Source organism: Euprymna scolopes, chromosome 41 (genome assembly GCF_053919585.1).
Source record: "Euprymna scolopes isolate OS-2025 chromosome 41, ASM5391958v1, whole genome shotgun sequence".
Lineage (NCBI taxonomy): Eukaryota > Metazoa > Mollusca > Cephalopoda > Sepiida > Sepiolidae > Euprymna > Euprymna scolopes.
In genome coordinates, this window is record NC_136522.1 from 72,349,608 (window position 1) to 72,374,887 (window position 25,280).

General features: G+C 31.7%; 1 protein-coding gene across 1 annotated transcript in view; it reads right to left on the reverse strand.

Moving 5' to 3' along the window:
- Nucleotides 1–25,280, reverse strand: part of LOC145266623 (ETS homologous factor-like) — a 70,413-nt gene that overhangs the window by 38,041 nt on the left and 7,092 nt on the right. The window contains exons 2-4 of the mRNA XM_080122528.1: nucleotides 22,638–22,698; nucleotides 9,196–9,367; nucleotides 4,900–5,154 (exon numbers count right to left, since the gene is read on the reverse strand). Of these exons, the coding sequence (XP_079978654.1) occupies nucleotides 4,900–5,154; nucleotides 9,196–9,367; nucleotides 22,638–22,658 (448 nt within the window). The 5' untranslated portion in view covers nucleotides 22,659–22,698. The remainder of the gene's footprint in view (nucleotides 1–4,899; nucleotides 5,155–9,195; nucleotides 9,368–22,637; nucleotides 22,699–25,280) is intronic.

A 25,280-nucleotide genomic window follows, 5' to 3' on the forward strand; every position in this document is an offset into this window, starting at 1 on the left:
TATATATATATATATATATATATATATATATATTCTGGTGTAAAAGTTAACAAAAACATATATTCAGATCTTTGTATATAAAAATATTCACAGAGGGCCGAAGCAATTGTGCGTTTGTGTAGTTATGAAAGGTTAAACCGTTTTTAGATGAGTATATGTATCTGTTCTTTATATATATATATATATATATATATATATATATATATATATATATATATATATATATATATATATATATATATGGATTTTACTTGTCCAAATGGAAATTCTTTTAACTTTCTTGAAGTTTTACATTTGGATTTTACCGTCACTGGATTTTTTATCTTCCACCAGACTATCCACTCATGTGTAATTAGGCGTAATGATAATAGATTTATAGTTAGTACATAATTAGGAGAATGTGATAGGGTAGATAATTAATATATTTACTAAAATTATCGAAGAGATAAGAGATAAATTCTTATTATAAAATTATTATTGCTAATGGAATAAAAATAACGTTCATCGCTTGCGAAGATGACCGTGATCATGCAATTGTTCTGTGGAGTCATTTCGCATTTCGTATGCAATTGTATACGCGCGTCCGCGCTCTGTTACAAGAGAAGCTTTGGGTACTTACGCAGATGAGATGTCGTGCTTTTTTTTTGTTTTTGTTTTAGTATTTTTTTGTTTTTTTAACATTTTTTTAGTATTTTTTTGTTTTTTTAGCATTTTTTTGTTTTTTTTAGTATTTTTTTGTTTTTTTTTAGTATTTTTTGTTTTTTTTAGTATTTTTTTTGTTTTTAGTATCTTTTTGTTTTTTAGTATTTTTAGTTTTTTAGCATTTTTTTGTTTTTCTAGTATTTTTTTGTTTTTTTAGCATTTTTTTGTTTTTTTAGTATTTTTTGTTTTTTTTAGCATTTTTTTGTTTTTTTAGTATTTTTTGTTTTTTTTTTCAAGTTAAATTCAAGTGTTACACTATTTTTTTTGTGTTTTTCGTGCAGATTAGTTACAAAAAAAAAAAAAAAAAAAAACTTCCCTCCCCATGGTAAGAATGTTTTTTTCTAAATAATAACGTTATTATTCAAGCACCGTACTTTCTTTACATAAGTACCAAATTTTGAATTTCAAAGAATTCCAGGCGAAAGGATGGCATTATTAATTCAGTCCGGATCAGCACTCAGCAGACAAGACAAAAATCTACGACTGAAAAACTCAAAGAAATTCAATTGGTTTTTTGCAATTGTTCTGTGGGTTCGGAGATGTATTATTAGACTGATTCGAACTCCGAAGTATCTCCCGCGTGCAGGACTGCAGGACACCCGTAGGTTTTATATAACGATTCTGGTACCTAATAATTTTGCCATGATCAAAAAAACAAAAAAAACAAAAACTCGTTTCTTTTCAACTCAAAGTTAACAAATGGCATAGTTACTATGAAAGTGGTTCGATAGTTTTTAAAGATTTTTGAGTTTAATCAAAATATCATATTTAATCGTATTTTATAACCGAGCAATGCTGGGCGGCCTGCTAGTATATAATTAAAACGTTTAACTAGATTACTATTTACCAAGAAACACAAATATTTTTCAATTACTAAATCAGTTAATTACGATCTTGTAATAAAATTTAAAGCATTAGTAAACGCGTTTCATATTTTATTATACATAGCCCTGGCCTGTTTGTCGTAAATACTATCAAAATGTTCTCCTCATTAAACACATTTGAAAATGCTTACACTATAACATATATATTAAGATATTTCACGTGCATACATTAAATACTGAATCAATTCATTATATTTCTGAATCTTAGACGAGCATTTATTGGGTTTATTCTTACTACTGTTCCGTTTAGAGTGATTCGATCGATTTAACCCGACCTTCTTCAGTCGTATATTGTCGTATATATGAGTCGTACAGTTCGAATAATTCAAAATAATAAAAAAAAAGTAGTCATAAAATATTCATAAATTAACAATGGGCGAGTCCTTGAAAGAGAGCATTAAAGTGGTTCGATAGATTTAAACATCCCCCAGGTTATAAAGACACATCTGAAGAAGGTCGGAGATTAAATCGGCCGAAACATTGCAAAAAAATAAAAACAATCAAGACGAGAACAATAGCCCGAAAAATTCCAATAATACAAAGTGCTCGACTGAACTTCAATCCATGATCCCCCCCCCTTACCAAACTTTCACAAAAAACACTCTACTACAACCACTATATATGATTTCCCCCATTCTCCATCTGTGCTTAAATCAAAACGCAGAATCCTTAAACCAAGCCTCTTTCCCATAACTGCTTGCCTGTGGAACACTGTTCCGCTGACTTACTTCCCAGTTAAATACAACATGGTAGTCTTCAAACCCAATGTAAACAAATTCTTGTTGAGCCGTCCCCGAAAATAATCAAATTCTACCTAATTTACACTATTAACGATTACTAAACTGCCACCTTACATTCATTAACTCTTATCCTCGAGTGGCTTTCGGGCCTTGATAAGTGATGACTCCCAAGTAAAAAAAAAAAAAAAAAAAGATATTACTAAAATTTGAAGTTTTTTTTTTTTTTCAATGTCAGTACAGTTCATAATCACCACTCCCCTGGCCCAAAACTAAAGATTCCCGAGTTTAATAAAAAGGAAACGTTATTAAAATTTGAAGATTTTTCTTTCTTTCTTTTTCAACGTCAGTACCAGGGTTTAATCACCAGGTCTAGGACAACAGCATATTCTTTTCATTGTTTGGATTCTCTAGTGATTATATGTTTTTATATAGAGTGATGTGGTTCTCGATTGATTAACTGTGTCTAACTGTGTCGGATATATACTCGAGAGTCAAGACAATGAAAAGAATATGCTGTCGTCATAGCCCTATTAATCACCCCCCCCCGGCCAAAAACTAATAGCAAAAAGAAAAGAAAAAAGAAAGTGACATCTCTTTAAACATCTTTTAAGCAATAAACAATTGTAATAAATGTCTCAGAGATTTCCTGTAAGATAATTGCTAAATTTTAAATGCAATTAATTGGGCTTCCAAAAATATTGCTAAATTTAAAGAGCAATTAATTGTGTTTTAAAAAAATATTGCTTGCGAAAAATCAATCCGCGTGCACAGAATAATCGCAAACAATATACTACTAACATGCACGACCTGCGCCTTCCTGCCATCAGCCATAGAATGAAATGGAAACAACATTAACCCTATGCAGATTTAACCGGCTTCTTCCAAAAGAGGAAATTCCTTGGGAGTATGAAATTCACAAAGCCATCCACAGTCTCATGCATATCCTAAATTGGTACGTGGGAGTTGTCAGATTTTCCTGTTTGCTAAATGTTTCACGATCGTGCATGTGTGAACGGTTCACATTACAGATTCCTCATGTTAAGTATAATGCATTAGCAGCCCTTTTTCCAGATAAAACCTGATTAAAATGTTTTCCACATGTCTGAATAATCTATATACCAAATTTCAAGTCTGTAGATTAAAAATCCGTTGAGTATATAGGTTGAGAAGTGTCCTCACACACACATGACGACGTTAGGATTTTGCAACTTTGCCAGGGAAGTGTCGACGTCCTCACACATACAGCGACTGGAATTCCCAAATTGGTCACCCATCTGGTACTGACTAGGCTCAACGTTGCTTAACCAGTAATCTAACGAGAACCGGTGTGTCAACGTGATTTTGAGTACACGGAGCAGCCGTGGGCGCCCATATAACCACTGTTGTTCTTACTGTTTGGATTTCTAATATAGTTTCTGAATTTTCGAGATACGGATTGGTTATTCGTTTTTATTTGGATTCTTCGGGCTTCTAATACATGGAAAGATAGAAAAGTCGTGTATGGCTGACCATGTCTGGAAAGAAAGCGGAACTACTTTTATGGAACGAAATAAAAATTAAAAGACAGAGAAGAATGGTGAAGAGAGATGGTGGGAGACAATAGACACAGTATATAATTTAACACGATATGAAAACCGTTAAATATAAACAATAGATGATATATATATATATATATATATACATGATAATTGCACGTCTTGTCAGACGAAGGCCACTCCCTCAGACACTTAAAGTCCATGAACCCAAATGCCCGAGGGAGTATTTTTACAAAGATGATGTTACAGAGTCTTAGCTTTGTATGACAACTAAGTCTCTCTCTCAGTTCAAAATGTTGAGGTCCAGCAACAAGCAAGAGCAATATAGCCAGCAACAAATTAAACTGCAGACCAGCTCAATGCGGGTACTGGTCTCCTGGTTTATAGTTTTTTTAAAATCAGAGATTTGCTTCTCCTAGAAAGGTTGCCTTCACCATGGCTTACGGAAGCCCTCTCTACCCCAATACACATACATACATACACACGGTGCTAGTTGGCCGTTGACCCCGAAAAAGGGTTCATTCGCCCTTTTGAAAGGTCTTGTTTTTAATTCTTCAGGGAGACTAGCCACCCTCCTCACCAAACAAGTCTGGTGGGGGAACCAGTTTAGTCGCTGGTGACCCGACCATGAGCCAGGTAGTACTGGGCTACATTGTACCAGTAGCATATGACATGAACTGACATATATATATATATAGATAGAGCTGGATTTTCCCCACATTAAAAATCGACCTTGCTTCTGACTGTGCCCTCATGGAGAAGCAAGTAAATGGGAACAATATATATATATATTGGTGTGAAGTTTCATAAAAATCGACCAAGCCATTTTGGAGTCCATAGGAAAAGAAACACACACAGATATACAGACACACAAAGTTTCTTTTATATAATAGATAGATAGATAGATAGATAGATAGATAAAAGTATTGGAAGTGTGGAACATTCGTTGATCCTCATTCAATCCCTGGTAACGTCGGTTCTCCCTGCTAGTTTTAAAACATTCTATCTATTCATGCAATGAATAATATGGACAATTACCCGTGTGAAGAAATCGCTGAAAACTTTCGAAAATCTGTTTTCCGTAAATTGGATCTAGTTCCTGGAATTCTCTTTGGTCCATAAAACACAGGTCGCGTCCAAGTTTGTCTTGGAATGCTTCGGCCTTGAACTTGGTGCAATCGATTGAGTTCATGTCGGCGCAATAGTACAGCCAATCGATCACCTCGGACGACGTCCAATCTTCCGGATGTAATGACCTCCATTTATTCACAGGGTTTTGTCGACAGCGAAGCTCTGCAAAAGAATTTATAAAAAGGATTATTATTGGCTCACAAGGAGCTTTCACACAGGTCATCAAAGATCTCTCCTTGAAAATTATCTGTGGTGTACACTGGAAGCTGAGTGACAACAAGTCTTCCCAGGTTTCCAGTACACTCCACCTCTTTCGGTAAAATTTGCAAATGAATTTGCGTTATTGCAACATTCGCTTACCATTGATTTCTCGCTGGCAGCGGCCATTGGTTTCCGCTGGAATTTGAGTGGGAATAAGCCTCCCCAAAGTCCCAGTTCTCTTCGCACTTTCCAGCAGAAGTCTGGTGAGTGCTCTCTCCTTGGTCTTTTTATACTCCTTGGCCCTTCTCGACTATTTGGTATCACTCTCTGGGAGGGGGGGGGGTGATTGGGCAATAGGAGGGGGGGGGAAATAGCGAACTTATTGCCATGCAGCTTAAATGTTCTTGGTTCCATGTAATGCAACTGCACGTTTTGTCTCTACAGTAGTTTGTCTGGCCCACCCATGTCCCTGCATTCAAGGGTTTTCCTTAATATTTCAGCTGTTTTCATTATTGTTATTCGTTGTATCTTTCCAGCCATTCCTCTGATTCCAATTTCTCCCATTCTTTTTTCAAAGTATTTTGGAATTGTTCCTAGTGCTCTTACTATTATGGGTATCATTTTGATTTTCATCATCCACATCCCTTTCAGCTCTCTGGCTAGCTCTGTGTATTTGCTCCGTTTTTCCTTTTCTTTGATATTCATCCTGTGGTCAGCTGGAACAGCAAGGTCTACGATTTGACAGGATTTTTCTTTCTTGTTAATTATTACATCCGGTCTTCTTGCTTGGAATGGTTTGTCTGTTTTTATATCCATGCCCCATAGGATTTCGTGATCCTCGTTTTCAATTACTGTTGCCAGTATATGCTTGTACCATTTGTCTGTGCGTTCACTTGGTTGTGCCTGTTCTTGTATTTCTTTTGGGCCAGTTTGCTGCATTCGCTTACCATATGGTTTATCATTTCGTCTCTTTGTCCACAGAGTCTGCATTTGCTGTTATCTTGTGCTGCAGTTGTTAGGGATTCAGTTTCTCAGTTTACATGTCCTTTCTGCATAGATGTCGCAGTGTTTTCGTTATTCTCATCTTTTGTCATCCTTATGAATCTTCCATGTAGTTGTTTCTCTTCTCATTTTTCTTTTCCAGTCTTATTCTTTATCTATCTGTTTTCTGTTTTCTTGATTTTTTTTTTCAGTGTCTCTCGCTACCATGATTATCCTTTCAGTGTTTTGCATTATGTATTTTTCTAATTATTTTTTTGCTGTTATTCACAGTCTTCTAAACAAACCAGTCCTCTCTCGCCTTCTTTCCTTTTCACATGGAGTCGGTGAACATCGTCCTTCGGGTGTAGTGCATTGTGCATGGTCATGAGTTTCCTGGTCTTCTGATCAAGCTGTCTCAGTTCTTCTTTAGTCCACCCTATAAACGGTATTATTATTATTATTATTATTATTATTATTATTATTGTTGTTGTTATTATTATTTTATTATTGTTGTTGTTATTACTATTATTTTGTACTATTATTGTTATTATTATTGTTGTTGTTATAATTATTATTTGTATTATTATTGTTATTATTGTTAATATTTTTATTGTTATTGCTATTATTATTGTTGGTATTATAATTATATTTATTATTATCTCCATTATTATCATTATAGTTACCATTATTTTTATTATTGTTATTATCATTGTTTTATTATTGGTTCTATTATTGTTATCATTATTATTATAGTTATTATTTTGTTAATATTAATGTTATCATCATTCTTCTTCTTCTTATTATTATTATTGTTAATATTGTTTTATTTTTCTGTCTCCCCTTTAGTTACCGCTTTTCAGTGTTCTTCCACCCTTACTTTGAGGGGGCGGCATGTTTCACCCTTGTAAATCTTTCTGCAACTGCATGGGATGGAGTATATGCAGTTCTTGGTCATGTTCTCCTCCATGCGGGGCTTCACTCGTACTAGGTGTCGTCTGAGTGTTGACTTGCTCTTGAATACGATCCTGATGTTGTAGGAGGCACATATTCTCTGAATCTTTTCGGAGATGCCTCGTATGTATGGTAAGCAGGCCATTGGTGGTTTTTGGATGCAAAATCGGGTATCGCCAACCATGTCTGGATGGAGAGGGGGGACCATCGCCCCCTATGGGATGAAGTAAAAATAATAAACAGAGAGACCCACTGGAAAGTGAGAAAACTTAAAGAAACAGCTCACATGCTCGGACATAACAACCTACTGAGCAAACCAAGCATAGAGCTGAATGCAATTTGGACACCTCTGATAGAGAGAGAAAACCTTGAATAACAATATAGATTTAACATTAACAAAAACCAACTAAGAATTGTGACATATGGCCGAGTGGTCCTAGACGTTGTATCAAAATTTACAGTTACCCATAGGTGCTGAGTTCAATCCTAAACGAAGGCAGTGATAAGTAACATTCAAAACAGAGAATCAGCAACTATGTCCCAGAGCCTAGCTGGAGTCCGAACACGGTACCCCCGTAATAATAATAAAGGGTTGGGTTCGAGACTCCTAACAAACGGTTCCCCAGTTCGATACAAAATGACCGAAACGTTGTGACTATAACAACCAAGATGAGGAAGTCAGTCCGACAATCTCAATAAATGAAAAACCTCATCTCAAAAATACAGACAATTACTTGAACAATCTATTCGTCTGGATAAAGAGTAAATGTTTACATGCCTGATATATATATATATATATATATATATGACTGACACTAAAAGCATTTAATAAGAATAAATGTTTAATTTCAACTTGTATCTTTCACGGTTTACGGTAGCCTAGTGGTGGTCCTTGCTAATGAAGACAGACATGACTTCTGTTGTCAGGGTTCGAATCTCTTGATTGGCATTAATTGTGACACCCTGCACTGATGATTCCCGAAAGGATGAAACACTAGTGTCCGTAGGTATTTAATAATTATTATAGTAAATAATTATATATATATAATAGATACTCCAATCGATTTTGACATACGAGATCGGTCACAAGAACTAAGTTGTCCAAAAATCCACACATATGATTTTTTTTATAATGGTGAAGGCTTTGTGTAGAACCAACCACACTTTTTGATACAACTGCAAATGGCTGACACACGATAGAGCAGACAGTAGACCTCAGGCTTTTTCTTTCTCCCAGATACATGTCTTAACAAAGACTGGGGGTGCATCCCCCTCATTGGATTAGACGTGCCTGCAGATACTATCCAGTACTTTTTATAATGGATTATTTATGTGAAAGAAAATATAAAATTGGTCGATATTGAATCACCACTTATCAAGGCCCGTAGGCCACTCGAGGATAAGGGTCAATGAGTATACATTAGTCAATGTGATTATAGCGTAGTAAACATAAGTAATGGGAATTTTGTAAAATTGGATTACTTAGGGGGACGGTCCATCAAGAATTTGTTTACGTTAGATTTGAAGACAATCAGATTGTAGTCAGCTGGAAAGCAAGGAATCGGAAGAGAGTTTCACAGTCGTGCAGTTCTAAGAAAGAAACTTTGCCCATGGAATCTACGTTTAGGTTTAGGCACAGATAAGGAGTGGGGGAAATTGTTGATAGTTGTTTTGACTAGACGAGGGTTTTTCGTGAAAGTTTGGCGAGGGGAGCATGGATTGAAGCTCAGACGAGCACTTGCCATAAAAATAACGATAAAGCAGAAACAGGCTCGCAACGTCTCTTCTTTGGGAAAGAGGTTGCAGGGAAGAGAAAAGGACATTCCCCACTAAGCTACGAAGTCTATTTTGAACTCTGTCAAGACAGGATAAGTTGCTTCTAGCAGCTCCTGCCCAGATGTGGCAACAATACTCCATCGTTGGGAGTATCTGGTTTTTATAAAGGTAGAGAATTGCATCAGGAGTGAGATATCTACTGGAGCATTATTACGAGATGAACAGATTGGATATTAAAAAAAAAACAATAACATAAAATAAAGCAACCTACCCCTTTTAGTGCAACACACCCACCTGCTTTGTATTTTTCCACAAAATTGTCTGAGCTGTTCTTGAGGTCCATGTTATGTAATGTAAAAATGTTGCTGTCGTCATCGTCATCGTGAAGGGCGTTTAACTGTGTCCAAGTTTTCTCTGATTTCATTTCGAATAAATCCGTCATGCAAAATTGCTGAAAGTTAAATTTCTGAAAATAAGAAAAAAAAAAAAAGAAGTTAATTATAAAGATTCATGTAAGGATCACGTTGAAATAAGTTTGGTTATTATTATTTACTCACTAACAATAGTCACACAAGCCATTTTCGTAGATTGTTCTATGAGAACAATTTGTGGTGTTCTCTGGAGTCTGAGTGACAACAAGTCTCCCCAGATTTCCAGCACTCTCCACCTTTTTCAATAACCTTTGCAAAAAAGTTTGTGTTATTGCAACAGCCGCTTACCATCGATTTCTCGTTGGCAGAGACCATTAGTCTTCACTATAATTTGGGTGGCAATAAGCTTTCCTAATGTGCCAGTCTTCTTTGTAATCAACCAGCGGAGGTCTGGCTAGTGCTTTCTCTCCTCGGTCTTTCCATCCTTCTTGATCCTTCTCACTTATTTGGTGTGATGACACACACACACACACACACACACACACACACACACAATTATTATTATTATTATTATTATTATTGGCTCACAAGGAGATTTCACACAGGTCATCAAAGATCTATCCTTGAAAACAGCCTGTGGTGCTCCCTGGAAGCTGAGTGACAACAAGTCTCCCAGATTTCCAGTACTCTACACCTCTTTTGATAACATTTGCAAATAAATTTTTATTATTATTGGCTCACATGGAGCTTTCACACAAGTCGTCAAAGATCTGATTGGAAACCTGTGGTGTTCTCTGGAAGCTGAGTGACCACAAGTCTCCTCAGACGTCCAGCTATCTTCACCTCCTTCGATAGCATCTGCAAATAAATTTGCGTCATCACAACAGCCTCTTACCATTGATTTCTCGCTGGTCATGGCTCTATACTGGAATCTGAGTAGCATTAAGCCTCCCCAAGATCCCAGTTCTCTTTGTTCTTGTCCAACGGAGATCTGGTCGGCACTCTCACCTCGTTCTTTCCATCCTCCTTGACCCTTCTCGGCTCTTTAGTATTACTTTGGGGGGGGGCGGTAATGAGACAATGGGAGGGGTTGCATGATGGGGGTGTAGAATTTGTAGATATGCAGCTTCAGTGTTCTTCATTCCCTGTAACGCTTCTTCATTATATTGTATACTTGTATTATTCTTCACATTCAAGGGTTTTCCCTAATATTTCAGCCGTTTTCATTATCGTTAGTCGTTGTATTTTTGCAGCCATTCCTCTGATTCCAATTTCTCCCATTCTTTTTTCAAAGTTTTTTGGAATTGCTCCTAGTGCTCCTACTATTATCGGTATTATTTGGATTTTCTTCATCATCCAAATCCCTTTTAACTCTTAATATTATTTTTTTTTTATTCAATTTTCACCCCAAACAAGGCAAGTGCCACTTTGAATTAGGGGCTACTATCGGGGACATAATTTGTGGGGGCATTATGAAGGGAGATGAGTAGAAAGATGTTTGTTAACATTACACTTGAACTTCTGCATGTCAGTACAGATGGGAAAGCAGAATCCCAGAAGGGAGTTCCAAAGACTTGCAGTTCTGGGGAAGAAACTATTGGAATAGAAGGTTTTCTTACACCTAGGGATCTCTACTGTAAAGAGGTGGGACATTAAAGTATTTGTAGAACAGGCAGAGGGATGCAACATTTCGTCGATGGAACAGAGACTGAAGCCTAGATGACAGTTCAGGACCTATCAGGTTGGCGACTCTCTTTTGAACCCTGTCCAGGAGAGAGAGACAAGCAGCAGATGCACCAGCCCAAATGTGACAACAGTACTCCATACATGGGCAAATGGTGGCCTTATAGAGGTACAGGATACTTTCACGCGTAAGTAATTTTTTAGCATGGTAGAAAGAGCCCACCTTCTTTGCAGCAGCCTTGGCAATGCTCTCAATGTATATATTCCAGTTCATGTTCCCTGTAAAAAACGTTAGGCCGAGGAGTTTAAAAGAAGTACTTTCAGGCAATGTGTTCTTGGCCATTGCTATTGGTGGTAGACAAGGTTTCTTGTAATTATTGAAGGAAACAAGCTTAGTCTTGGCAGCATTAAATGTGACTATCCATTTTTGTCCCCATTCCACTACAGATTGGAGGTCATCCTATAGTGCTTCTGCCATTTCCTTAGATACGTGTCCATTTGTTTTCCCCTCGTGCCTGTTATGGAGAGTGGTGTCATCAGCAAATATACCCATCTCAGAAACAATTTTATCAGGGAGGTCATTTATGAATATCAGGAATAATAAAAAGTCCAAGGATAGACCAATGAGGTACTCCCGCATTTATATCGTTATTATTTATTATTATTATTATTATTATTATTATTGTTAGTAGTAGTAGTAGTAGTAGTAGTAGTATTTTCTATCCTCCATCTTTCCATCCTCCTCTGCCCTTCTTGACTCTTTGGTATGGTGTCTGTTGATGCAAGCACTATATTTGTTTTGTTTTTTTTTGGGGGGGGGACAAGTTAACTTACGATTATACAGTTTCAGTTTTCCTTCCCCCCCCATGTGATGTTCCTCTATCTTCCTTTTTGTTTGTTTGTTTATTTTTATTTGTTTTGTTTATTTGTTTATTTATTTGTGTGCTTGTTTTTTTATTTGTTTGTTTATAATTTTTTTTATTTGTTTTGTTTATTTATTTGTTTGCTTGTTTTTTATTTGTTTGTTTATAATTTCTTTATTTGTTTTGTTTATTTATTTGTTTGCTTGTTTTTTATTTGTTTGTTTATAATTTTTTTTATTTGTTTTGTTTATTTATTTGTTTGCTTGTTTTTTTATTTGTTTGTTTATAATTTTTTTATTTGTTTTGTTTATTTATTTGTTTGCTTGTCTTTTATTTGTTTGTTTATAATTTTTTTATTTGTTTTGTTTATTTGTTTATTTATTTGTTTGCTTGTTTTTTTATTTGTTTGTTTATAATTTTTTTATTTCCTTTGTTTATTTGTTTATTTATTTGTTTGCTTGTTTTTTTATTTGTTTGTTTATAATTTTTTTTATTTGTTTTGTTTATTTATTTGTTTGCTTGTCTTTTATTTGTTTGTTTATAATTTTTTTATTTGTTTTGTTTATTTGTTTTTTTATTTGTTTGTTTATAATTTTTTTATTTGTTTTGTTTATTTATTTGTTTGCTTGTTTTTTATTTGTTTGCTTGTTTTTTATTTGTTTGTTTATAATTTTTTTTATTTGTTTTGTTTATTTATTTGTTTGCTTGTCTTTTATTTGTTTGTTTATAATTTTTTTATTTGTTTTGTTTATTTGTTTTTTTATTTGTTTGTTTATAATTTTTTTATTTGTTTTGTTTATTTATTTGTTTGCTTGTTTTTTATTTGTTTGCTTGTTTTTTATTTGTTTGTTTATAATTTTTTTTATTTGTTTTGTTTATTTATTTGTTTGCTTGTTTTTTTATTTGTTTGTTTATAATTTTTTTTTATTTGTTTTGTTTATTTATTTGTTTGCTTGTTTTTTTATTTGTTTGTTTATAATTTTTTATTTGTTTTGTTTATTTGTTTATTTATTTGTTTTCTTGTTTTTTTATTTGTTTGTTTATAATTTTTTTATTTGTTTTGTTTATTTATTTGTTTGCTTGTTTTTTATTTGTTTGTTTATAATTTTTTTATTTCTTTTGTTTATTTATTTGTTTGCTTGTTTTTTATTTGTTTGTTTATAATTTTTTTATTTGTTTTGTTTATTTATTTGTTTGCTTGTTTTTTTATTTGTTTGTTTATGATTTTTTTATTTGTTTTGTTTATTTATTTGTTTGCTTGTTTTTTTATTTGTTTGTTTATAATTTTTTTATTTCTTTTGTTTATTTATTTGTTTGCTTGTTTTTTATTTGTTTGTTTATAATTTTTTTTATTTGTTTTGTTTATTTATTTGTTTGCTTGTTTTTTATTTGTTTGTTTATAATTTTTTTTATTTGTTTTGTTTATTTATTTGTTTTCTTGTTTTTTTATTTGTTTGTTTATAATTTTTTTATTTCTTTTGTTTATTTATTTGTTTGCTTGTTTTTTATTTGTTTGTTTATAATTTTTTTTATTTGTTTTGTTTATTTATTTGTTTGCTTGTTTTTTTATTTGTTTGTTTATAATTTTTTTTATTTGTTTTGTTTATTTATTTGTTTGCTTGTTTTTTATTTGTTTGTTTATAAATTTTTTTATTTGTTTTGTTTATTTGTTTGTTTGCTTGTTTTTTATTTGTTTGTTTATAATTTTTTTATTTCTTTTGTTTATTTATTTGTTTGCTTGTTTTTTATTTGTTTGTTTATAATTTTTTTATTTGTTTTGTTTATTTGTTTGTTTGCTTGTTTTTTATTTGTTTGTTTATAATTTTTTTTATTTGTTTTGTTTATTTATTTGTTTGCTTGTTTTTTTATTTGTTTGTTTATAATTTGTTTATTTGTTTTGTTTATTTGTTTATTTATTTGTTTGCTTGTTTTTTTATTTGTTTGTTTATAATTTTTTTATTTGTTTTGTTTATTTATTTGTTTGCTTGTCTTTTATTTGTTTGTTTATAATTTTTTTATTTGTTTTGTTTATTTGTTTGTTTGCTTGTTTTTTATTTGTTTGTTTATAATTTTTTTTATTTGTTTTGTTTATTTGTTTATTTGTTTGTTTGCTTGTTTTTTTTTGTTTGTTTATAATTTTATTTATTTGTTTTGTTTATTTATTTGTTTGCTTGTTTTTTATTTGTTTTGTTTATTTGTTTGTTTGTTTGTTTTTTTATTTGTTTGTTTATAATTTTTTATTTGTTTTGTTTATTTGTTTATTTATTTGTTTGCTTGTTTTTTTATAATTTTTTTATTTGTTTTGTTTATTTATTTGTTTGCTTGTTTTTTTATTTGTTTGTTTATAATTTTTTTTATTTGTTTTGTTTATTTATTTGTTTGCTTGTCTTTTATTTGTTTGTTTATAATTTTTTTATTTGTTTCGTTTATTTGTTTGTTTGCTTGTTTTTTATTTGTTTGTTTATATTTTTTTTATTTGTTTTGTTTATTTGTTTATTTGTTTGTTTGCTTGTTTTTTTTTTGTTTGTTTATAATTTTATTTATTTGTTTTGTTTATTTATTTGTTTGCTTGTTTTTTATTTGTTTGTTTATAATTTTTTTATTTGTTTTGTTTATTTGTTTGTTTGTTTGTTTTTTTATTTGTTTGTTTATAATTTTTTATTTGTTTTGTTTATTTGTTTATTTATTTGTTTGCTTGTTTTTTTATAATTTTTTTATTTGTTTTGTTTATTTATTTGTTTGCTTGTTTTTTTATTTGTTTGTTTATAATTTTTTTATTTGTTTTGTTTATTTATTTGTTTGCTTGTTTTTTTTATTTGTTTGTTTATATTTTTTTTATTTGTTTTGTTTATTTATTTGTTTGCTTGTTTTTTATTTGTTTGTTTATATTTTTTTTTATTTGTTTTGTTTATTTATTTGTTTGCTTGTCTTTTATTTGTTTATAATTTTTTTATTTGTTTTGTTTATTTGTTTATTTATTTGTGTGCTTGTTTTTTTATTTGTTTGTTTTTAATTTTTTTATTTGTTTTGTTTATTATTTGTTTGCTTGTTTTTTATTTGTTTGTTTATAATTTGTTTATTTGTTTTGTTTATTTGTTTGCTTGTTTTTTTATTTGTTTGTTTATGATTTTTTTATTTGTTTTGTTTATTTATTTGTTTGCTTGTCTTTTATTTGTTTGTTTATAATTTTTTTATTTGTTTTGTTTATTTATTTGTTTGCTTGTTTTTTATTTGTTTGTTTATAATTTGTTTATTTGTTTTGTTTATTTGTTTGCTTGTTTTTTTATTTGTTTGTTTATAATTTTTTATTTGTTTTATTTGTTTGCTTGTTTTTTATTTGTTTGTTTATAATTTTTTATTTGTTTTGTTTATTTATTTGTTTGCTTGTGTTTTTATTTGTTTGTTTATAATTTTTTATTTGTTTTGTTTATTTATTTGTTTGCTTGTGTTTTTATTTGTTTGTTTATAATTTTTTTATTTGTTTTGTTTATTTGTTTATTTATTTGTTTGCTTGTTTTTTATTTGTTTGTTTATAATTTTTTTATTTGTTTTGTTTATAAATTTTTTTATTTGTTTTGTTTATTTGTTTATTTATTTGTTTGCTTGTTTTTTTATTTGTTTGTTTATAATTTTTTATTTGTTTGTTTATAATTTTTTTATTTGTTTTGTTTATTTGTTTATTTATTTGTTTGCTTGTTTTTTTTGTTTGTTTGATTATAATTTTTTATTTGTTTTGTTTATTTATTTGTTTGCTTGTGTTTTTATTTGTTTGTTTATAATTTTTTTATTTGTTTTGTTTATTTGTTTATTTATTTGTTTGCTTGTTTTTTTATTTGTTTGTTTATAATTTTTTATTTGTTTTGTTTATTTATTTGTTTGCTTGTGTTTTTATTTGTTTGTTTATAATTTTTTTATTTGTTTTGTTTATTTATTTGTTTGCTTGTGTTTTTATTTGTTTGTTTATAATTTTTTTATTTGTTTTGTTTATTTGTTTATTTATTTGTTTGCTTGTTTTTTTATTTGTTTGTTTATAATTTTTTATTTGTTTTGTTTATTTATTTGTTTGCTTGTGTTTTTATTTGTTTGTTTATAATTTTTTTATTTGTTTTGTTTATTTGTTTATTTATTTGTTTGCTTGTTTTTTTATTTGTTTGTTTATAATTTTTTATTTGTTTTGTTTATTTATTTGTTTGCTTGTTTTTTTATTTGTTTGTTTATAATTTTTTATTTGTTTTGTTTATTTATTTGTTTGCTTGTGTTTTTATTTGTTTGTTTATAATTTTTTTATTTGTTTTGTTTATTTGTTTATTTATTTGTTTGCTTGTGTTTTTATTTGTTTGTTTATAATTTTTTTATTTGTTTTGTTTATTTGTTTATTTATTTGTTTGCTTGTTTTTTATTTGTTTGTTTATAATTTTTTATTTGTTTTGTTTATTTATTTGTTTGGTTGTTTTTTTATTTGTTTGTTTATAATTTTTTTATTTGTTTTGTTTATTTATTTGTTTGCTTGTTTTTTATTTGTTTGTTTATAATTTTTTTATTTGTTTTGTTTATTTGTTTGTTTATAATTTTTTTATTTGTTTTGTTTATTTATTTGTTTGCTTGTTTTTTTATTTGTTTGTTTATAATTTTTTATTTGTTTTGTTTATTTGTTTATTTATTTGTTTGCTTGTTTTTTATTTGTTTGTTTATAATTTTTTATTTGTTTTGTTTATTTGTTTATTTATTTGTTTGCTTGTTTTTTATTTGTTTGTTTATAATTTTTTATTTGTTTTGTTTATTTATTTGTTTGGTTGTTTTTTTATTTGTTTGTTTATAATTTTTTTATTTGTTTTGTTTATTTATTTGTTTGCTTGTTTTTTATTTGTTTGTTTATAATTTTTTTATTTGTTTTGTTTATTATTTGTTTGCTTGTTTTTTATTTGTTTGTTTATAATTTTTTTATTTGTTTTGTTTATTTGTTTATTTATTTGTTTGCTTGTTTTTTATTTGTTTGTTTATAATTTTTTATTTGTTTTGTTTATTTATTTGTTTGGTTGTTTTTTTATTTGTTTGTTTTTAATTTTTTTATTTGTTTTGTTTATTTATTTGTTTGCTTGTTTTTTTATTTGTTTGTTTATAATTTTTTTATTTGTTTTGTTTATTTATTTGTTTGCTTGTTTTTTTATTTGTTTGTTTATAATTTTTTTATTTGTTTTGTTTATTTGTTTGTTTATAATTTTTTTTATTTGTTTGTTTATAATTTTTTATTTGTTTTGTTTATTTATTTGTTTGCTTGTTTTTTTATTTGTTTGTTTATAATTTTTTTATTTGTTTTGTTTATTTATTTGTTTGCTTGTTTTTTTTTATAATTTTACCAAGAATTCTTCATAAGTTTTTGTTTCGGTTTCGATTATAGCTGATGGCACTCCAGTAATCTGTTTTTTTTCCTGCCATCTATTTTTCGTTTAATAACGTCTTCCTGAAAAGAGATGGAATACATTCTAAGAGGATACTTCCTCAATTTCGACACCAAACCAGGAGTTTCAAAGATCAAAGGTATTCCAACAATAGCAGAGATTAAAAGCCGCCAAATACATCGAGGATTCATAGTTTTTTCAAATGTCCTTCCAGACGACTTGATACTACACCTAGCATATCAATTACCACCGGAAATACTTGGGTTATAACCTTGTATGTACGTTTTATCTCCAAGAGCAACGGAGCATAATTGATCACGTTTTTGTCTAACAGCACTGAAAACTTTACGACTTTAAACCTCTTTAAGACGTTGTCAATGACCACCAAATCCGGACGATTTTTTTTTTTAATTATTTTTATTTTTTATTCATTTATTTATGTTTTTTACATAGGCATCGCCACTTATCAAGGCCAAGAGGCCACTCAAGGATAAGGGGTTAAAGAGTGCACAGTAGACAATTGGACAATATAGTACTTGGAAATTCGGTAAATTTGTAAACTTATATGGAACGGCTCATCAGAAATTTGTTTACGTTGGACTTGAAGACAACCATATTATATTCAGCTGGAAAGCAGGAAAACGGAAGACAATTCCATAGGCGTGCAGTTCCAAGAAAGAAACTTTGTTCATGGATCCATTTTCTTAGTCGTCATGACACTTTTGTCCTACCATACTTTTACATTAATATCCTCACTTGTTCTCATTTCATCAGGTACTTCCTCAAACAACTTCCCAGCACACTTCACCACAAACTACCTACAAACCTTTCAGTAAATCCTAATCCCCATGCGGTAGTGCCTTCTGATGATAATAATGATAATGATATTACAAATAATAATAATAATATGTAATAGGTCGAACACCAGAAAGTGTCGATCTATCTATTTAGTTATCTATTTCTGTACCTATCCGTCTCAGTCTATCTATCGACCTAACTGGAGAGATGGACGGGAGACGAATATGAAGAATATTTATAAGATCTGTCAAAATATGGTAAATCATATTGTAGACAAATTTACCGGAAGGTCTAGTCAGCTGATCGGATCTGCGTGTGAGTCATGTGATCAGGTTAGCTGGAGATTGAGAGTTGGAATTTGGACGTTGAGCAGAGCGGACGGTTTAACAGGTCGTCCCCTCCCCCTTCACTGAGAGAGGGAGCTGACGTGTGTGAAAATAGAGACCTAGAAGTAACCATGCAAGCAAAGATATGCACTTTCCATTCTTCTTGGATGGACATCTGGAAAGTAAAAAAAAACTATATAAAACCAATCATTGTCTTGGAGTGAATGTGTTTCGTCCAAACAGATTCCAGTCACCCCTCCAAGAACAAGATGAACTCCAGGTGGACAAGCTCAACGACGCATGAAGTTAAGGTATGTTCAAAATACATGTATCACTCCCACCCCCGCATACGAATAATTAGATATGAATATATCATATATAGACAGCAACAACATAATTCTAGGGCTCAAATAGTGAAGAAGCACCAACTGACATTTACTGACATGAATATCACATCAGGATGAACCCTTCGTTTCAAGTACACATATCAACATTTAGACGATTATACAAATAATGCTAATAATAAATTCTGAAAAGCTTTGAAAAAAGAATGTCAGGAATTGGAATCAGAGGAATGGCTGGAAAGATACAACGAATTACAATAATGAAAACAGCTGAAATATCAAGGAAAACCCTTGAATGCAGAAACTAATACACATGAGCCACATACACGGGCCAGACAAACTGCTGCAGAGGAAAAACATGAAGAAGCGTTACATTGAACCAAGAACATTAAAACTGCATATCTATTAGTTTTCTATCCCCTTCCCCCTCCATTGCTCCCTCACCGCCCCCCCCCCCCAAAGAAAGAGTGATGCCAAATAGCCGAGAAGGATCAAGGAGGATGGAAAGACCGAGTGGAGAGCACTGACCAGACCTCTGCTGGACAAGTGCAAAGAGAACTGGGACCTTGGGGAGGCTTATTGCCGTACAAATTCCACTTGAGACCAATGGCCAATGCCAGCGAGAAATCATTGTAAAGTGGCTGTTGCGATAACGCAAATTCATTTGCGAATGTTATCGAAGGAGGTGGAGTGTACTGGAAACCCAGGAAGACTTGTTGTCACTCAGCTTCCAGGGAACACTACAGGTTGTTTTCACAGAGAGATCTTTGATGACCTGTGTGAAAGCTCCTAGTGAGCCGATAATAATAATAATAATAATAATAATAATAATAATAATAATAATAATAATAATAATAATAATAATACTCATAATAATAATAATAATAATAATAGTAATAATAATAATAATAATCATAATCATAATAATAATAATAGTAATAATAATAATAATAATAATAATAACAACAACAACAATGCAAGAAAAATCATAGGAGCTGTACGTGTACAGTGAAGCCGAGAATGGTCAAGCAACGTCGCAGCTCACAAGAGCCATGACAGCCAACAAACCGGAAGTCCAAGAGAAATAAAATATAGGTGTTAGAAAGTTGTGCTAGTGTTTTGTAATATTTGATCCGAACAACGTTATTGCAGTGTTTAGATTGTTGTTTCTGATACTGTCGACGTTTGATTTCTTTTATTTGTTTGGCCGTAATTGGCACATATTTTATCACGGCTGCACTTCAGTGTCAAGCTCTTTCTGATCGGTATTTAGTTTATTTTTAGTTGGTGTTGTTCCCGTGAAAGTTTTGGCGCATGCATGAACTTGCTATAGATCAATAGCTGACGTGCAAGTTATGGTTTTGCACTCCAACTCTGATGCGTTACAAGCGCACTTAGCAATAGTTAAATGCTACATCTAACTATTTCTACAAATGGTTTGTGGACATTCTCAAGTTGCACTGGCCTCCCAACTCACCCAAATTCGGCGTTTAATAGTTCTTAATTCCCTTCGTTCCCATGGCATTTGTTTGGTGGCCCTGGGGTAGAGGCTCGGTAAGTGGAGCAAAAGGTGGCTCGTGGCTGGGTTCGAAACTCATAACCGGCAGGAATTGTTACTCTATACTGATGATTGCGTAAGCATGAAACACTAGTTTGTAGGTAAAAATGAATGACTAATCTATGTATGTATGTCATTTAACAATGTTTGCTCATACACACACACACACACATATATATATATATATATATATATATACACACACACACATATATATATTTATATGATTACTTCATTTAATAACATAAATTAATATACGGAGATAAAATTTTATGCATAAATTTTCAGTAATTATTCAACAGTGCTCAATACATAGGTAGAGCTAGGTACTAAGCTATGAAAATATATATGCCAATTAAGCTATGCAAAATATTCCGCGTTTCATTCTCATGAGAATTCGTCATAAGCCTGACGAATTCTCACGAGAATGAAACGCGGAATATTCTGTGTAGCTTAACATAACTTACTATATATATATATATATATATAAGTTATAAAATGTATATGGCGATTAAGCGCATAAGCCTAAAAAGTCCTAGAGTGGATGAAACGCGGAATATTCAGTGTAACTTAATCGCCATATACATTTTATAACTTATTAACTAGCTCTACCTACGTATTGAGCACTTTTGAAGTAAATACTTAAAGTTTACGTATAAATCTATACTTTCGTATATTAATTTTATGTGAGTAAATTAAGTAGTTATATATATATATATATATATATATATATATATATATATATATATATATTAGCAGGGGTGCCCGGCGTTGCTCGGGTGTTTGGAGGTGTATGCTGTGCAAAAAAAGCAAAAAAACAAAAAAAATGGTTAATTTTTTAAAACTTTGACCCCTATTATGACCCCTTAAAATTTATAGTTTCGGGCTCAAATAACTTTATTAAGTTAGATCCAGGTTCAAGGAACCTATATCTAAAATTTCAAGTGTCTAGACCCAAAATTGTCGGAGGAGTTTGGTAGAGTTCTTAAAGGTCAAATCGATGAAATTTGACCCCTTAACAGCCAAATTTCTGGCTGACACCCGTCACATCGATTTTCCCAAATCTCAGTACCCGGTATTTCAAATTTCGAGTCTATAGACTAAAAATTGACAGAGTTATTGCGTAGGGAAATGTACACAGACAGACAGACACACAGACACACAGACAGACACGTTCACTTTTATAGATATATAATAGAAATAGATATATATGTATATGAGCAAACATTGTTAAATGTAAAGAGAAGCTTCTATTTAATTGCAACTTCTTTTTTTTTCTTTCTTTTTTTTTTTTTTATTTATTTGTGTATGTTCCATAGGTCTCACGAACGTTTTCAATTATACGGCGAAACATCAAAAAAAAAAAGGCACATAAGGAAAAGGGTTGACGAATACAAAGTTTGGAGAAAAGAGGAATCTTAACAGCAACTCAGAAGCTGCGTATTTGTAGAGTTCGATGCCAGAGTGTTTGAGGAACGCATTAACAATCTCTCTCTCTCTCTCTCTCTCTCTCTCTCTTATATATATATATATATATATATACCAACAAAAGTACCCGTCGTTGAATGGGTTCAAAAACAGCCTACAGAAAATGGACTCTGATTTATGAAAGTATGATAGGTTATGAAAAGGAAGGGTTGTAAAGAGATAGCTTCGAATTCGGGGGGTATCAAAACCAAAGCAAAATATGATGAAAGTAAAAATAAAATAGATAAACCCCATAATTTATTATACCATACCTGTTCACACTGAAACACTTATCACAATATTCTGTGGATCTATATTAAAAAAATCTTGTTAAACTTTGTGACATATTTCCATTCTATGGGGGATTTGAATTTGGTATATACGATATGCAGACATGTGGAAAACTTTTTAATCCGCTGTCATCCGGGGAAAAGACTGTTAAGAGGTCAAAATTGAAAAAAATAATACGTGGGAGTGATCAGATTTTTATATGTTTGTTGTATCGTGTCAAGTTGGTATAATGGTTATCGTACTTGGCGCGCTGTATTTAAGTTTTGGTTTTGATTTCAGCTCCAGTATTTCTCTTTTTTTTACTTACAATAAGGGAACAGTTTGTATCGTGTCAAGTTGGTATAATGGTTATCGTTTAGGAACAGTTTAGAAAGAAAAAAACATAATACTCGCATGCACACGTATTAGTTTCTTTCCGGGTTTTTTTTTCTTTTTTACTTCATTTTTTTTTTAAAGGAATTCAAGGTTATACTTAATACCTACGGTATTTCTGTTTATGATAAATGAGAATTTTGCATTTATTAAGATATAATTTTTATGCGTATTTTATTACTGGGCAAAGCCGGGCGGCCTGCTAGTATATTTATCAAAAAAATAAAATAAAATTACTAAATACAAGGTAAAATGGCGGCTTACAGTGTGCGGGTATTCGGTCATTGTCGTCGTAATTCTGTTAATCGGAGTTTGGAGTCCGAATCTGAAACGAATCAAAATAAATAAAATAAAATAAAAAGTTATTTTACGCTTTTAGATTAGAATTTAATTTCGACAAAAAAAAAAAAAAGAAAAAAAAAAAAAAAAAAAAGACATGAACATTGTATGTCTTGTTTTTGAAATAATTAGATTGGTTGGTTGGTTGTTTTTGTTTTACGGCATATCAACCCTTTTCGGGTTATTTAATGGCGAATCCAAAGATTTTGAAGAAAAATTTTTTTTTTAATAGAATATATTTGTTTTCACTTCAGTTTCTATTTAACCCATAGTTGGGACCCTAACAGGTACTACCACTCCGGGTCAGAGTGGACCTGGGAGCAATGGTAATTAAAGGCTGCCTCCACACTCCCCAAAGCCCACAAGCTGGGGCCCTCACCACTGGATATAGTTTAAGGTCATATCCAGGACCCCCATTGAGGGACTTTTACCCTCTGCAGGGGGCAGTCGGCGTATTCTAATGCCACACGAACAGGGCCGAAATAATTAGGATGGCAAACCTATCTTTATTTATTTATTTTTTTTTTTATTACATTTTCACCCCAAACAAGGCACATTGCCACTTTGATGTAAGGGGCTACTATCAGGGACATAAGCTACAGCGGTACTATGTGGAGAGTTGGGCAGCAAGATGTCGGTTCACGTTACACTTGAACTTCTGCATGTCAGTACAGTTGGGGAAGCAGGAACCCGGAAGGGAATTCCAAAGTCTAGCGGTTTTGGGAAAGAAACTACTGGAGTAGAAGGCTCTCTTACATCTAGGGATCTCAACTGTGAAGGGGTGTGATTTTGCTGCTTGTCTGGTTTGTCGGGGAGGTATTTACGCCGAAGGGGTACAAGTGGTTGCAGTTCATAGGAGTATTCACTGTTAAAACATCTCTCTCTCTCTCTCTCTCTTTCTCTCTCTCTCTCTCTCTCGGTTTCTCCTCCATCTCACCATCTCTTTCTTCTCTGCCCAGCGTCTGAATATACACAAGCGGGTAGTTCTATAAAAAGAAGCTTTGTTCATGGAATCTGCATTTCGATTTAAGCACAGATAAAGAGTAGGGGAAATCGTAGCTAATTGAGTGAATTTTTTTTTCTAAATTTTAGATATTATTCATCCGGAGCAATTCAAATCAAGAAATAATTAACTTTGTGGGCATTTGTTTTTAGTTTTAGCTGGACATACACACATAATTTGAGGAGAGAACTCAGCATGCATGCACTTAGCTTTAATCTGTTTCGATAGTTGAGGAAAAATTAGTTTGGATTAAAGAATGAATAATTTCTTTGAAATTTTATATATTATTCATCTGGGGCAACGCCAATCAAGAGAATACCAATTTTGTGGATGTTTGTATTATTTAGACTACTGTTCTCATCTTCATTGTCACATCGTTTTGGTCGATGTAACCTCCAACCTTCTTCATATGTATCTCGTCGAACTCGGGAATCTTTCTATCAAACTCGGAAATCTGCGCGAATTTTCAAACGGAACTCTTTATTTACTTCACAGAGATAGCATGCTCTCATTCCGTCAGCCATGACTGGATAGAAGTCCTAAATAATTCACAGTTGTATTTTCTGTCGTCCACACTAAGGATTGAACCTTCAACCTTCAGAAGAAAGTCACTTTTACAACTAAATTTTTTCCCAGTAGTCTAATCACTAAAGAAGGTCGTAGGTTACATCGTCCCAAAAGTTGTGAAAACGAAACTCAGCATGAGAACAGTATGAATAACCAATCCTCATCTCAAAATTCAGAAACGTTTTCGGCGTTTGTTTTGTAGTTTTATAGTTTTAGTCGAACATAAACACATCAAGTACAAGAGAGATTCAAACAATTGCACTTTAAGGGGCGGTTAGAATCTTTAAAAAAGATCTCTCGGTTAGAATGTATGAAGTAGCGGATGAATGCCTGGCATCCGGTAGGATGCCTCATTCCCAACTAGAACAAAATAAAAAGAAAATTGAAAATAAAAGAGAACACACATGCACACAGACAATTATATAACAGATAAAAATACTAGACGTGATGTTTTCGAAGTTGTCATATATTTCCGAACAAGACTGACAAGTATATATATTAATTTAATTGGAATTCATTATTGAGATGAATATTATTATTCCTCTGGCCTTGTGGCGCAGTTGATAGAGACGTTGAATCTCTACGGTCCCAGATGAGAATTGTCTGAAGATAGCGGTTTCAATCCCACCCAAAGCGTGCCAGAGGTTTACTTGGCCAAAAACGTGGTGAGACGACAACAACTATGGAAGGCAGTAATTACTGAGAAAGCAGTTAAGAGATTCGAAGTTCCTATCCGTCGCAGTTACCACCTGACGAAGGCCAGAGGAATAGTTGGCCGAAACGTTGTGAAACAACAACTAATAAAGATGAGAATAGTACCTATTTACAATGCCTCCCCTACGGGACAGAGTTCCTATTTACAATGCCTCCCCACGGGACAGAGTACCTATTTACAATGCCTCCCCACAGGACAGAGTTAGACACCAGGGTCGTTTTTTAGCGTGGAGAAAAGGTACAAAAATAAAAAATAGTCTCAGTCGTGAAGGACTGCTCCTTCA